This window comes from Haliotis asinina, chromosome 14 (genome assembly GCF_037392515.1).
Source record: "Haliotis asinina isolate JCU_RB_2024 chromosome 14, JCU_Hal_asi_v2, whole genome shotgun sequence".
Lineage (NCBI taxonomy): Eukaryota > Metazoa > Mollusca > Gastropoda > Lepetellida > Haliotidae > Haliotis > Haliotis asinina.
The window spans coordinates 11,246,385-11,261,972 of record NC_090293.1 but is presented as its reverse complement, the minus strand read 5'-3'; the positions used below and the strand labels follow the sequence as shown (position 1 = coordinate 11,261,972).

Here is a 15,588-nt window from a genome sequence, read left to right as displayed (position 1 = left end):
CTGACACATAAAGGCAAAAAATATCATAATCAGAAACCCAAGACTACCAAAAGACACAAGACCTAACTATCTGCCAAGTTTGGTAAAGAAATATAGAATGGTTTGCAAGTTCTGCTCTGGAAAGTGCACCAACATCAATTTCAGTTGAAGACAAACTTGTTGCAATGGAAATGCAAAATATATTATAATTAACAACTCCAAAACTAGCAAAAAGGCACCAATTCATCACCAGACCTATCTATGTGCCAAGTTTGGTGAGGACATATTGTGCAGTTTACAATTCTGCTCTGGAAAGAGGTGCATGGACACAGATGCACTTTGTGACAAGGTGTTGGTTTCTGTCACAAACACTGTTCTACACTGTGTGATGCATGGTATAATTAAAGAGGGGATAAATCAGATCATAGTGAGAGGAGTTTTACAATGACATAAAAGTTCTTCTTCCTGTTGGCACATATAAATTCAAAAGTACACACCCAAACATATCAGAGTGCCTTTTAGCACACTCAAATGAAAAACATGACATCCAAGTTAAACCACAGGGAAGAGAAACTGCAAGTAAAAAGACATTCACATCTTAAAATAACAGCCATTGTACTAACTGGTAGCTCAGTAGCTGAAATAGTACTTGAGTACTTAATAGTTTATGCAAACAATTCAAGCTATGACAATCAAGCGTCAAGTTTCCTGAATTATGACAGATACTCTTGCACAACCAGCACGTAATAGTTTAACCAGATGGACTGTTCACTCCAAAACAGATATGTTCAAGCCAAAGAACACATAGACAGCCCTTACTTAACACCTACTAGATATACCAGTTTCAGGGTTTCTTCTCAAAAAGGGACTCCTAAAATTATCAAATATGTAAATGTGTATCTAGAACAACATGAACTTTGTGACAATACTGTAATCCTCTGAAAATTGTTTCATCAAATCATGTTTGAATGTAAATAATCCAGTCCAAACAAGTTAAGTTTACAGGAAAAATACAGTTTTTGTTTACACTTTAAACTTCCCTGGGGCTACAGTGTTACTTATCACAAAAAAATTGTTATCCTCTTCCAATACATCAAGATATCTCAGTTCTTAGGCTATCCTCATTTTGGTGCCTCAGAACAAGCTAGAATACGATTTGTAATAGACAACAACCAGATTCATCCCCAGAAGTCTACTCTACTCGTCAACAACTTGAATTAGATCTGCAATATTCTGTATCTGAGAAGCCCCAACAGGCCCATTTCCATATTTCCACACATGAATTACAACCATTGCTGACCTCTCGTCTCCTTACCAAAGTCTAAATACCCTACCACAATCTTAATGACATCATATTAGTGTGTAGCCTCATATTAAATTAATGTAGATGTAGGTCACCTCAAGCATGTGTTGCGAGTGCTAATAGCTAACGTGTATCAGGACATCTTGTTTTGGCCCATGTTGGACATTTTATTTTTCAGAACTCCCTCATTGAAGACGAAATACTGTGGAAAGGAAAGGTTCATGGGTCTCGCTTTGTGCTTCGTGACACTCCATTATATTTCATTTAATGCTTGTGTATGACAAATCTATCAACCTTTCATTGTGTTGCTAAAAGATCGAACGCTTCCATACAGTTAATGTCCACATATAACATGGCTGCCCACCCCTGCCTTCATGGTATGAATTGCGCAGGCTCAATTTGAAATCGGAAAAAGTATATGTGGCAGTCCCCTCGCCAGGTAGGTACAACGTGTTACAAACTATCTATCGTGCACAACAAATGGTCTGCTAACCCAAATCCACTGAGGATGAAACGTGTCCCCTGACAAGCTGCTCATTACAGGCCCGGAGCGCTGACGTACCACCCGTCAGACATTTCGATATTTCATGATCAAGTCAGAATAAACTTGACAATTTGTGTTTTTCATGGGGAACGCGAAGCAGGAAACACCTCTCAAAATATATCTGACATCGTCATTGCTGTCAGACAGGGGCTAAAACTCGCGATCAAGTCAGGGTCAAAAGGAATTTTCTCCATGGTGGATGTGTCAAACCTCTGGTTAGCCACAATGTCTGAAGTTTTGGCTCGCGATCTTATTCACCACTGACCTCGTACGAGAGAATGCATTGGTGCATCGGATAGAATAAACGATAAGCTTTCCGCCGATACTACTCTTGCTTGGAGATCTGAACTAGTATTTGGAGATCTACAGAGCCTAAATCAGCCTTTTGAAGTATTTTAGCCTATGAACCCCTGCCTTTCCCCGCAAATTTTATCAGCGAAATAATATTCAGAAAACACTCACCGTCATGTAACGTGCCAATGATTAACGGGGTTTACAATTTGCATGCCAGGGGCAGAATTAACCTTTGACCTATTGACATTCGAAAGTTTGGAAACGATTTACAAAGGCTGTGGAGGGATAATAGATGTGAAAAGTTGATGGGGTGGTACATAAGCATGTATACTACATGTCAGCTTAAAGACTCGACGCAAGTCTTCTTTGTTTTTGTGTTAATTGGAAGTAAACTCTCAGCCTTTGTGTACGCAAAATCCTCTGACGTCACACCGCGTGACCTCGTACCGGGAGCAAATGACAATGCAAATAGCCATTTATAGCAGTCGAGGGTGGACAAGTAACGTAGGACACACCTCATCTAGACAGCTGTTGAAAGCCTTTTAGGTGTCCACAGAAGGAATGTTAGTTATTCCGAAGAGAACGTTTAACGCTTGCAGTTTCATGTAGGAAATATTATATTTTGTTGAAATGCTGACAGGTGCTCGTCGATACACACGGTTTGCTTACGTTTTACACACGGAAGTAAACATTGTGACACGTGCACTATGTTGTTAATTTGCCATGCTGAACGTAATGCCAGGTTGTTCTCAGGAATAGTTGCATCTTTTGAAATGAATAATTGTGAACATGCCATGTAATATCGTAATAAGACAATGTTGGAAGTTTGTTCTCTTGACAAACTATGGTGATTTAGTGTGGAAGCTTTCAGAACGCGACAAATGGATACGCCCCCTTTGCCAAACACAAGCATAAACGTGATCAGGTGACATGGCGAAAAGTTGTAGTTGTACAGTAGATACAGCATCATTGGAACGTTCATAATCGTAAACATATGTTAATGTTTAGCGTCTTGCTGACATTGAAAAGACATTGATTTCCAACAGTCAACTGTACTTCTCAACATCGCCTGTATGCCCCGCTTGCGATTTTCCGTTCTACATATAATGTTCATTTTAAACTATCTAGAATATTCTGCTCATTAATTTTAAATATTAACCGAATAACAGTATTTCGTAAATAATTTATGGTGGCATGACATACCGAATGTCTTTCAGATCTGGGAACTGAAAGGTGCTCATCACAAATAAGTCATGGGGTGAAGTTTTTTATGTCAGGTAAACATAATGAAAACTATAGCTGTTCGCTTCTGTTGTCGCCAAATATCTATATCACTATTTGTAACTGTTCTCTCAAAATGTAAAGTTCTATATTTATTATTTAAAATGGCATTTCAAGAATGAGCATAGCAGTATAATGTTTCATTTAATGTCATGAGACAGTTTTATTTCACATGTCAGGTTCTTTCCTTTGTATCTTTAGTATGAGAGTGTATATGATGAAGGCCCAGTGCCTGGTTTAGTCCAGATGATCTAAATATTGCATGGAAAGTTGTAATTGCAGATTCTACACTTAATGTTCAAGAAAGTTATCATTGCTGTAACTGTTTTATAGTTTTATGCTAAACTGATGTAAGTCAAGAAATATGTTCAGTGAAACATATTGGTGTGAAATATTTTGAGTTAGTGTACTTATGGTGCCGGATCCATCATATTGTATTATTATTTTCAGTTATAAGTTGATCTGTACCATGGAAGGCTTGTACACAGATTTATCATGTCTCGTTCAGAGGATGATATTCATCCCGAAATCAGATAACGGAAATAATCCTCATATGAAAATATATTATTTCCCAAGTCATACTGCTATGTCATACCACTATGTCATACTGCTGTTGTTATAACTGATGTTAAGGCTCCACAGAAGTTTACATTTCATTGATACAAAAACCAATAAAGAAAAGGCTAAATCTTATTTGAACATCACTGCATGTAACAAAAGTACATTTTGAGGATGTTGTCACAATGTTACGTTGACGTCCCCAGAACGTCAGCATATAACGTCCCCATAATGTCCCGTGTGAAGTCACGTCCTCAGAACATTATTTTCTACATTCATATGACCCAAAAATAATGTCTTCATGACATCATAAATATAACATATATAAAACGAACGTCCTCTCAACGTTATGAGCATGTTACACCAAAGTATGAAAAATACGTTGCAAGGACGTAGTGAGAACGCAATGTGTAACATTGTGGCAAGATTGTGATATGACATTATCCTAGGATGTTCAAATAACATCCTGGTTACATCATTTCCTGACGAAACCAAACCCTGACGTAAACATAACGTGGGAACATCGCATGTTAGCTGGGACTGCATTTAACACAAACGGTTAAAGTACGTTTTGAAAATAGCTGAATATTTAGGAACATAACAACTCTAAAATATATCCTATCCCCTTTTCTGAATTATCAAGTCAAGAGCACTGGGTTTTGTGTTTCACATAAATCTTTTATCTCATGTCTGATATATCATTTGACACTTTGTTTGGATTTAATATTTCTTACGTATGATTGGATGGCATTGAATACCAAGGTCATTCATTAAAGAAGATGCATAATGATGTCCAACTTTCTACCTGCAAAGAATTGGGCTAGAAGTGATTATTAGTAACCTGTGCTTGTCGTTTGAAGAATAACAGGATCAGTTGGTCAGGTTCAGTGACTTGGTGAGGCCAGTGCATCCCAATATTTGTAGATGTCTAAAACAGAACGGTAATACAGTAGACTCAGGCAAAAAAGCCAACATCTGTTTAGGAAGATTTTGGTGTTATAACCAGAGAAACCATTCCAGTCCGTTAAAACCAAGTCACACATGAAGACAGAGCTTGGGCTGTGTGTGTTGTGAGAGTTGTTTTTTCTGGTTTACATCTAGCACCAGGCACAAACATTCACTCGCTCACTCTCGCAGTTCCAGTGGGAAGGGACCCGTGAAGGTCCTGGGGTAGAATAGGCCTTCAGCAACCCATGCTTGCCATAAAAGGTGACTATGCTTGTTGTAAGAGGCGACTAACAGGATCAAGTGGTCAGACTAGCTGACTTGGTTGACACATGTCATCGGTTCCCCATTGCGCAGATCGATGCTCATGTTGTTGATCACTGGATTGTCTGGTCCAGACTCGATTATTTACAGACCGTCGCCATATAGCTGGAATATTGCCAAGTGCGACGTAAAACTAAACTCACTCACTCACTCACTCACTCCAGTGGGAAGGCCATCTCTGTGTCAGTACCATGTTTGTTTGTTTTCTTGTTCAGTGCTGCACTCAGCAATTTTCCAGCTGTATGGTGGCTAAAATCCAGTGATCAACATCATGAACTTTGATCATTTGGGATACAAAGTGTCAGCTATGTCAACAAGCCTGACCACCCAATCTGCCGATTGTGATGAGAGAAAACTAGAACAGATATCAGTTCCTGTCATTGCCATGTTTGTGCTTCTTAGGCTTGTCACTTTGTGAGTCATTTTGGGGTGGCTTGTGTGTTTGTGACTGTAGCATAAATACTCGTTAATTTTGCAAGCTGCATGTTTGTTGATCACAATCAGGTGTTTAACTTTGACATGATTCCTCATCACAACTCTACATGGTAATCTGAGGTCACCATGACAAGATTTCGTATCGGTGAACTCAGGACAGACATTGTCCAGTCTGAAAGGATTCATGGATTCTTGAGCCAATCAGATTTCAGCTTTCTAGAATGATTTGGCTATTTTACAACCTCAATTTGGAAACGTCTATCTTAGCCAAAGAAAACAGCCATCAAAGACAAATATGCACTCAGCAGCACACCGGATGGGGTGAATGTACAATAGTGCTTAGAAAGGAGCGTGTTTAAAATATCCACAATATAATAGTCCAGCATTAAGTTTCATTCATGACTAGCTATTTTAAGAAATTAATTGAAGAAATTAGATATGAAAGAATATTTCACTCAGTCAGAAGGATAATACAAAAGCCTTGATGCAGATTGGTTGATTAGAAATTAATGTACGTGACCCATGTTGTTGAAGGCAGCACATAACCCCACACTCGGGAGTCGGGCTTGAACACTGTGTTTGTTACATTAAGCAACATCCTATTCCTATGACATGGGACCCGTGAAGGTCCCGGGGTAGAATAGGCCTTCAGCAACCCATGCTTGCCATAAAGGGCGACTCAGCTTGTCGTAAGAGGCGACTAACGGGATCGGGTGGTCAGGCTCACTGACTTGGTTGACGCATGTCATCGGTTCCCAATTGCGCAGATCGATGCTCATGTTGTTGATCACTGGATTGTCTGGTCCAGCCTCGATTATTTACAGACCGCCGCCATATAGCTGTAATAATGCTGGGTGCGGCGTAAAACTAAACTCACTCACCTATGACATGGTCAGAAATCCTGAGAACCGATTTGCACCATAGTTCACCCCAGTGCTATCTTAGCACTGCATTTGTAAGGGACATTAAAGATGGTATTTTTTGCCAATCTAGCACTTCACATTATAACAGTGATACAAGGGACTGAAGTGTTTCATTCTTAGCACTGCATTTGTAAGGGACATTGAAAAAGGTATTTTTTGCCAATCTAGCACTTCACATTATGGTAATGATACAAGGGACTAAAGCATTTGAGAAGTCAGACCTTATTACAACCTCACCTGTGGTAGTAATTTGAATGAGTGGGTGTATCTGTTCTGTTGAAGTTACTGAAAAACAAGTTAAGCAGAGATTGATTAAGGGTATTTATAACAATAAGGATTTACTCTTAGATTATTGAGGAAGACAACAGCATGTGAAGGATGTATCATTGACAGTTTATGTATTGCAGGTATAGTTCATCACTATGGAGGATACCGTCCGAGCTTGTGTGTTGACTGTGAAATCCACCACTTGTCAGACTGAAGGCACGGGGTGTGGCATTGTTGTTGACACTCGCCATGGTTTTGTCATCGCCCACGCGTCAGTTCTGGCACCGTTTCTTCTCAATAAACCGGACATTCTCAGGAAACTGGAATCATGTTCCAAACAGCAGATCGATCTTTCTGCCATCTTTCATATCAGCTTTGAGGTTATTTTGGAAGAACTTCACAAAAATGACTTAAAAACTACAGAATATTCTTTGAAGAACTATAAAACAGCTTTGGTAAATACTAGCATTCAAGAAAAATGCCCCAAACAAAAAATCCTCTCTGGAAAATTAAGGTCCGTGTTTAAATGTCTGAGGTTTGAACATGCTATGAAACAGTTAATGCCAGAAGGAAACTGGAAATTTGCAGACAATCCTAAAGAATCTGGGCCAAAGTCAAGTCCAAATGTGCCTAAAGATGAATCTGTTGATGGAGAGGATGAGCAGATGTACAAGTTATTGCCTTATTTTGTTCTGGTCCAGCTGAACCGATGGAACAGTTATAATTCAGTCATGAAAATACGTTCAGCCCAGTGCTGTCGGATTGGGGAACCAGTGGAGCTCCTTGCAACACCTTTTGCAAACCTGTTCCCAGATATAATGTTGAATTCTGTGAGCAAGGGGATCATCAGCAACCTTGCAGGGAGAAATCATTGTTTGATTTTGTCTGATGCTCGCTGTATCCCAGGTTCTGAGGGAGGTCCGTTGTTTACTCTTGGAGACCGTGATGACTCGAGGTACATGCCTAGACAAATTATATCTCGTAAATGTATGTTGTTTAATGTACAGGTGTTTGTATTGCTGAGACCATTATATCTGTCTTAACCACCTCAGAATCATTAGTTCAACCCGCCAATACATCACTATGCTCTAGGGCCAACACTCTTTCACTAGTGACCATCTACATATAAAGAGGTACTTAATAATGCACAATATAACAGTATTTCGTTGTATGTAGATAGCAATCCCTGTACAAATGTTGGACCCAGGACGTATTGTTTTCAGCAATATACGCACCACAACTACGCAATACATCATCTCTATGGCAACGGTCTGTAAATAATCAAATCAAGACCAGAAAAATTCAGGAATGGACATCACCAGCAATGGTTTAAACATTTAGGGAATAGCATGCTTCAATCTAGTCACCAATCCTGGCCATCGCATCTTGTAACTTCTATGTTACTACAAGTATTGGTTGCCAAAGATCAGTTCTAATCCAGATCTTCATGGGTAGTCTCATAAATGAAGATACTTTTCCAAAATGATTGTTAACAGAAAGTTCTGCTTTCAGACCACAAGACAAGCTGCACATTTTCATAAAGTATGCACAATAAATTCCACAATTTGTAGATGTTTACTTTGAATTTATAGAAATGTGTATGATAATTATGTAAAACCTGACGGTAAAACTCGAGTTGCCCACTGTTTTCATCTCGCCATGTATACCTATGTAAGTTTGTATAGCTGTATTCTAGTGCAGATATTTCTGCCGTAAATATTGTTTATAATGAAGAAAGTTACAACTAACTGACGGAAATAATGAACTGTTTGGGGTTTTTTTTTGCCCTGGATAGATGCTAATAATATTCTGTCCCGAATGATCATAACAAATGATAATAATACTAGTATTTCCCAACAAAGGGATTTCCAACAGTGAGACGTACGACATGGTTGAAACAAATAACAAGTCAACATGAAGAAAACATGATCACCTTAAACACACATACAAATTAACAGGATGAGAAGGATAGTCAGAGTGTACTGAAAGAGACTAGGAGACATGCATTTAAATTTTGGCAAGGTCTAATGTTCATTTAAAAGTTTAATGCTAACAGGTATGAAAGCTGTTCAGGACCTGTTGGAACTACGTTTATATGGAATTAAAATTAGTTGTGCAAAATATCCACTGGTCCACTAGCCCATGGTGAGTAAAGATCCAGTCGGACAGTAAATCTCCAGAGTTACTGGTTACTGTATATATATCTCTCTGAGAGTAGCAGCTTATCTAGGAAAACCAGTGTCATGCTAACATTATCTTATGCTCATCTATTTTCGAAATATTTAGCTTAGTTTCCACTATCAAATTTTGGGTTGGTGAATTCTCTTGTGACAATTCGGAAACTCTTTCGCACACTGGTTGTTCCCTTGAGAATGTTATAGGCATAGTTTACTGTACATACTGACAAAACGAGGGTCTCACGCATACATTAACTCTTCTGCAGTGGGTAGCGCACTAAGAGGTATGCTTCGGCATATTGGAACTCAGCCATATATCACTGTTGACGTTTCATGAGACATTTGTTCTTTAGGCAGAACACGAACAGATTCTAAGTATGAATCACCTGAACAACGTTTTAAACTATTATTTTTCATGCCCATTACAAGACTTACAAGAGAGTTGAAAACAAAGAAAACTAAATTCTCAGTGTGAATGCTGACATTGCTCAGTACTTCCACTGACGCAATGGAAAAGGGTTAAAGTGCTGAAGGCCCAGCTTCGAATTCCCACAATGGGTTCAGTGTGTGAAACCCCGCTGTGATATTGCTGAAATATTGCTAGAAGCAACATAAAACTAAATTCACTCAGAAACAATGGTTCTAATTTAACAAAACAATATTAACACTATGGCTGTCGTAACTCCTATTGCTTACCATGGACCTTCAACAAACTGGTAGCTCTACAATTGATTTTTGATGCAGGTTTCTTGTGCTGTAAATCCACATATAGCACAACATATTCCAGGTTTTTCATTCTTTGGTTCTAGACATTTGAGCGGTATTGTTGTATCGTCGATGTGTTGGAAGAATGGGGAGTGGCTCGGCTTTTCCTTAGCTTGCTCAATACATGAAGTGCTTGGCAGTATTCCACAGCTGAATGAACAAGTTGACTATGAGGTTGAGTTGAGGAAGAGACAATTTCCAGGTTGGTAGATACTTATGATAGACCATACAAATATTTCTTTTAAAACCAGTTAGGCAAATTTCTTTCACAAGTGAGTGAGTGAGTGGGGATACCATAATTTTTTCGCAATTATGTTAAAGTACATTTTTAGTTGTGATGTTCACATTCAATCATATGGGACTTTTGACTATACCTGACCTGTGAATGTCCCGGGGTAGAATAGGCCTTCAGTAACCCATGCATGCCATGAAAGGCCCCTAACCTTCTTGCAGTAGGCGAGTAAAGCGATCGGGTGGTCAGGCTTGCTGACTTGTTTGATATGTCATTGGTTCCCACTTATGCAGATCGATGCATATGCTGTTGATCAGTGGATTGTCTGGTCCAGACTGGATTATTTACAGACCGCTGCCATATTGCTAAGTGCGGCATAAAACTATACTCACTCACTATATGGATTGCCTTACTTGGGGTGGGATAGTCTACAACTGCTGGACATCAGAAGACCTCGGTTCAGTTGCCAACAAGGGTACATTTCTAGTGTTCCCTGCTGTGATATTACCAGAATATATCTGAAAGCAGCTTAGAACCTCACTCACTCAGGGAACTGTTACTAACGGCAGCAAGGATAAGTTGGTCTGGCATAGAGAACACTTTTTCGAGAAGTAGTCACTGCATGGTAATGAGAAGACCCATTTGGTTTGTGAAAGAGATCTAATGTAGGCTAGTGCACATGCAGTGCATGACGATGTAATTGATTCCATGCATAGTTGCACATGCCTTGTTCATAAGACTCACATAGTCAGTGTAGCAGCTACACTTGAGTGTGGACAACCTGGGGCCCCTTTGTTCACAGTGGTAAGCACCAGTGGGCTGCACTCATGCATGCTAATTTGGGTCAGCTGTCAGGTCGGTGCTCAACTGGTCCTTGTTTGCCAGTAGTGAGTTTTATGGTGTTTTAGCATTAATAAAGTACTATCATGGAAAGGCCGCTATATAGGTGGAATAGTGCTGAGTGTAGTATAAAACTAATCTCACTGAACTCATGGAGGGGACACCTGAAATTGTCTGTGATGAGATATGAGAGTTCCGATTACCATAACATTAAGGCTTCGTTACACAAGGGCATCCTTGTCTATTACAGTAGAGTAGCACAGTGGTGTGTGATAGTGTGTCCCAGCTGTCACTGTATTTGTCAGTGTGGATTTCACTCTTACCCTGTTCTCCAGCAAGCCATCCAACATTGCTCATCCAAAGTGTTTGTTTAGCTACCTGGAGAAATCACACAAGCTGGGGACGTGGTTTTTCTTTGCATTCAAGATATTTAAACTTTAAGCCCAAATGTATGCAAATGTAATGACTTGATGGTGTGACCAGGGATCAGAAATGGGCTTCACATATTTTATCCATGTGGGGAAATGAACCCAGGTATGATGAGCAAAGCCTTAACCACTAGGCTACCCTGCTGCTATGTGGGGAATCAAATCAGGGTCTTCTGCATTACGAGTGAACGCTTAACCACTATGCTACCCCAACGCTCCATTAGACTAAGAAGTGCTAAGAAGTACCGGTAACATGGCTAAGTTATTAAAGGTGTGTTCACTGTTTGCCAAACACATTTACATAAGCCATGGATAGAGCAGGGTTAGTGTAAGCGACTTAGTGGTTAGGAATTTTCAAATAAGCCCCACTGTCAATATAATGTTGGTGACTTTTTGTTTCATTCTTAACACACAAATGTATATGTAAATTTACAGTAAATAAAGAAAATAAATTTATGGGAATGTGTTACAAATTACCATACAACTCAAAATAGATTGGTTAAAATAGATCCACCGTCCACTGATTTGAGTCATAAAGTTGTAGTGTTTAGCAAGTTGGCAATATTGAAGTAAATATTTTGGATGGAGTTACCTCCCTACCTTTTCTGACACAGAATATGCATAAATGCACAGTTTAAATAAATGCCATGGAATCATGGCAGTACAAATAGACGCTTTCTCACAGCTAACCATTTGGAATAATATATATGTTACAGTCAGATTGTGAAATCAGTCATTTCGTGAAATGACTAAACATTTCTGTCATTTCATAAAATTTCAGTCCGTTACTTAATCTACTAACATGAATCAGAATTTCAACATCACTTATTGTCAACAGTTGAAACTATTGTGGCACCGACTTTCACTTCAGCTTGGCTTTGAAGCATTTACACCTGTTTCTTTGACACTGTGTCCAGAGCAGCCACACCTCACAAACCCAGTCCAATACATGTTTTTCTCTTACGTTACATACTGTGAAGAATTTTCATTTGCTGCCCTTTATTGTTGTTCACCGCGAATAGCTGCAACATTGCTGATGCAGTGTTAATAAGTATACACTCACTTGTTCATTGTTGTCAAATAACGTGGAAAAAATACAGGAATTGTATCTGAATGGAACTGCATATGTGTGATACTGATCTATTGGCAATAACTGATCGCTAGACACAGCATGGTTTCACCTTTCCTTTGAGGACACAAAACCTGCAGCTTAGACTCTGAAGTGGTTGTCCTAGAGACTGTACATTCAGGCAGCTAAAGGAGACCTGTTGTGTCTCTAGCAACCCAGATGTGTTTATCACATCAGGAAAGAATTGTTAAATTTGTACGTTACATAAGGTATCACTTTATTAGCTTACTTGACCTACAAGTATCATAGACCTTTCAGTAAACCAGTTATACTGCTTTGATTGTCGTTTTAGAACCAGTCCTAAATTAACAATATGAAAGTATTTTGAAAATAATAGTGTAAATAAGGAAGTCATCGCGACCTTTTCAGTATGGTTTGTATTACATGAAGCACAGTGGGTTGGGTTTTTCTTGGCAGTAGAAGGAAATAGAAATTTTGACTGAATTTGTGTTCTTGAATATTTTTAACAGTAAACTTTGTCTTGAACTTTCAGCACTGGAAGATAATATGTTGTTGCAAGTTGATGGCTCAAAATATTAATCTCTTGTTTGATGGTTCCAAACTCAATATTTACACATTCTGATATTGCCGGGGTATTCATGACTGCAATGTTGAAACACAAGACCAGAAAATATTTTTTGAAGTTTAGATTAACAATCTTTAAACTAAATTGTGGCAGCAATATATAATAATGAATTTTAATCATTAATATTAGCTAGAGTGTTCCGTCATTCTTTTGTACCAGCTGGTATTCATTATTCTAACAGCAGTTAATACTCAATATTTGTATTCATCTTCTAACAATGGTGTATACCAATTTCAACCACAACATTTTTACCTCACACTTCATTTCATTATATCTTACTCTTCGCCTGTTTTAGTACTCTTATCTAGTTATTTGTTTACTATCTCAGTGCTTACTGAAGTGTGATATCGTGTCCTATGTGTTTTACATTGTAACCAAACTTTCCTTGGGATAATAAAGTATTATCTTACCTTATCTTAATGCCAGTAGAACAGTGTCATTTGAATGAGATTAGTTTTACACCACACTCATAAATATTCCAGCTATGTGATGGCTGTCTGTAAATAATTAAATCTGGACCAGACAGTCCAGTGATCAGCAGCATGAGCATCGATCTACACAACTGGGATACAATGACGTGTCAACCAAATCAGTGAGCCTCACCACCGGATCCCTCCCGTTTGTTGTCTTTTATGACAAACGTGGATTATTGAAGATCAATTCTAACCTGTATCTTCATTGGTCACTGTTTTGAAGATAATTTGAATTGATATCAGAGTTCAGACATTGAAAAACTATTTACTATTATTACAAGTAAGTTTTTTCTTTTATAGGAACAACGAAAAATATGTCCTTGACCTTTGGAGAAGTTCCCCTACTGAAGGTTGGACCTACTTGGGGGTCAGGGGTAATAATAGGTCAAGGGCAGGGATTGGTCATCACCTGTTCACATGTCATCAAGGATTCTCACAGTCATACGGGTAACTTGATGCCTATGTGTTAAGCAGTAAGGGAATGCATGGAGCTGCTGACAGTCTATGTGCTGACACTAGGACATACCTGCTATGCTCCAACATGGTCTCAACAGCCTTAAGCTACAGACTCGTGCCAGTTATGTTCGGACACTTGATGTAATTTCCGTAGACTTACATATTATTTCAGTGTAGCATAAGTAATTTTCATGAAGTGAGTTTAGGATGTACCTTTGTAAAATTTGACAGGCAAATGTGAAATCATCTCCTTACTGAGCACATAATTTCAGCTCAGTTTTTTTACCACTTTTTAACCAATGGCATCACATTTATCAACTGACGTATGGCTCCACAATGCACAATCACATAGGCCGCCATGTTCAAGGAGTTCTAGGTACTGAGCTCATGTACATCCACTTGTTGCCATTCTAGAAATAAGCACCTTAAAATTAAACAGAAATTATGTGATTGTAGGTAATGTCCAAAAGTTGACATACGAAAATTATATCCATGAAAATTATTTATGCTACTCTAAATATAACATGTAATTCCATGGAAATTTCGTCAAGTGTCCAAATATAACTGGCAGGGGTCTGTAGATTGGGTAAGCCATAACTGCGCCCCTCTGCACAAAGCAAGCATAACGCTATGACTGTTGCAAGACTAAGTTCAAGTATGAGTGTTAAGATCACCTTTGCACTGAAATAGATATGGGGTCTGGATGCTGTTGTGCAACCATTGTGCTAGGACCTTACCTTACCTTAGTGGTGAGATCGCTTTGTAAAGCAGAAGCCTACTTAAAGGAATCTGAGCATGACAGCTGCAGAAAGCCATTGTAAACATAGTGGAGGTATGATCATCATAGAGTTACGACTCTTTTGAGGCAGTGGAAAAAACATAGTTCTTCATTAACAGGATAACCTTATTCATCAGAAAAACAGAAACAAACTTTCAAAGGAGAGTTACTCTTTGTTTGTGAAAATTGTAGCCAAGAAGAACCAAGCTTCCCAAAACAGTTCTCTTGTAATGAAAATATATAGTACTTGATCATCACTTGTGCAAAAAACCTCCAATTCAGATTGTACTTTGGAAATCTTCATTATGGAACATAGAAATATTTTGAAAATCAGTAATGTCTATACTGGGTCAAATTAACACTAGTTAATTGAAATCTTCATAGAAAATGGGTTTGGAATTTACGCTTTCTAAAATCACAATGAATTGTCAAGAAAGAACATGATTGCAGTTTTTTTCCTGTTAAGTATATTCTGAATTACATCTGTTTTACGTATGTTTTATTATTTCCATTTGTTGGAAAAGCTATTTCTATTTTGAAATACCATGTAATGATCACCTGTTGCAGTCCAGCTGAAGTCAGCACCCCGCAGTCCTCTCCAGCAGTGCAAGGTTCTGTACAAGAGTCCTGTGGGGACACAGTTTGACCTGGCCCTTCTTTCATGCACAGGACTTGAAGCACACAAGAGTTGTCCCCCCTTAGCTTATCCCACAGAAGGTAGTGTCATGTATTGTTTTGTTTTAATACCTACTGAGCATTTGTGTTGGCATGTTACATAAACCCTGCCAGGATGTATACTGATATATTCTACTCAAGAGAAGCTAAAAAATGTTAGACACTTTAGTTTTGCTATATGGTATAGTAACACAAT

The 15,588-nt window shown here is 38.6% G+C and overlaps 2 protein-coding genes across 11 annotated transcripts in view; one reads left to right on the top strand and one right to left on the bottom strand.

Annotated features, from left to right (window-relative positions):
- The window catches only part of LOC137261817 (BRD4-interacting chromatin-remodeling complex-associated protein-like), a 31,066-nt gene extending 28,715 nt beyond the window's left edge, over positions 1–2,351 (bottom strand). For 2 of the 3 annotated variants that reach the window (XM_067799600.1, XM_067799602.1), the window contains exon 1: positions 2,289–2,351. The gene's annotated coding sequence lies outside the window, so the exon portion shown is untranslated. Of the gene's footprint in view, positions 1–1,775; positions 1,854–2,288 lie in introns of those variants that run through there. The other variant, XM_067799601.1, reaches the window with a different exon arrangement.
- Positions 1,392–15,588, top strand: part of LOC137261823 (peroxisomal leader peptide-processing protease-like) — a 20,151-nt gene continuing 5,954 nt past the window's right edge. The window contains exons 1-6 of one of the 8 annotated variants that reach the window (XM_067799615.1): positions 2,573–2,683; positions 3,338–3,397; positions 6,994–7,808; positions 9,840–9,997; positions 13,784–13,930; positions 15,285–15,434. In XM_067799615.1, coding sequence (XP_067655716.1) covers positions 7,009–7,808; positions 9,840–9,997; positions 13,784–13,930; positions 15,285–15,434 — 1,255 coding nt within the window. In that variant the 5' untranslated portion in view covers positions 2,573–2,683; positions 3,338–3,397; positions 6,994–7,008. The other 7 variants (XM_067799610.1, XM_067799611.1, XM_067799614.1 and 4 more) reach the window with 7 other exon arrangements.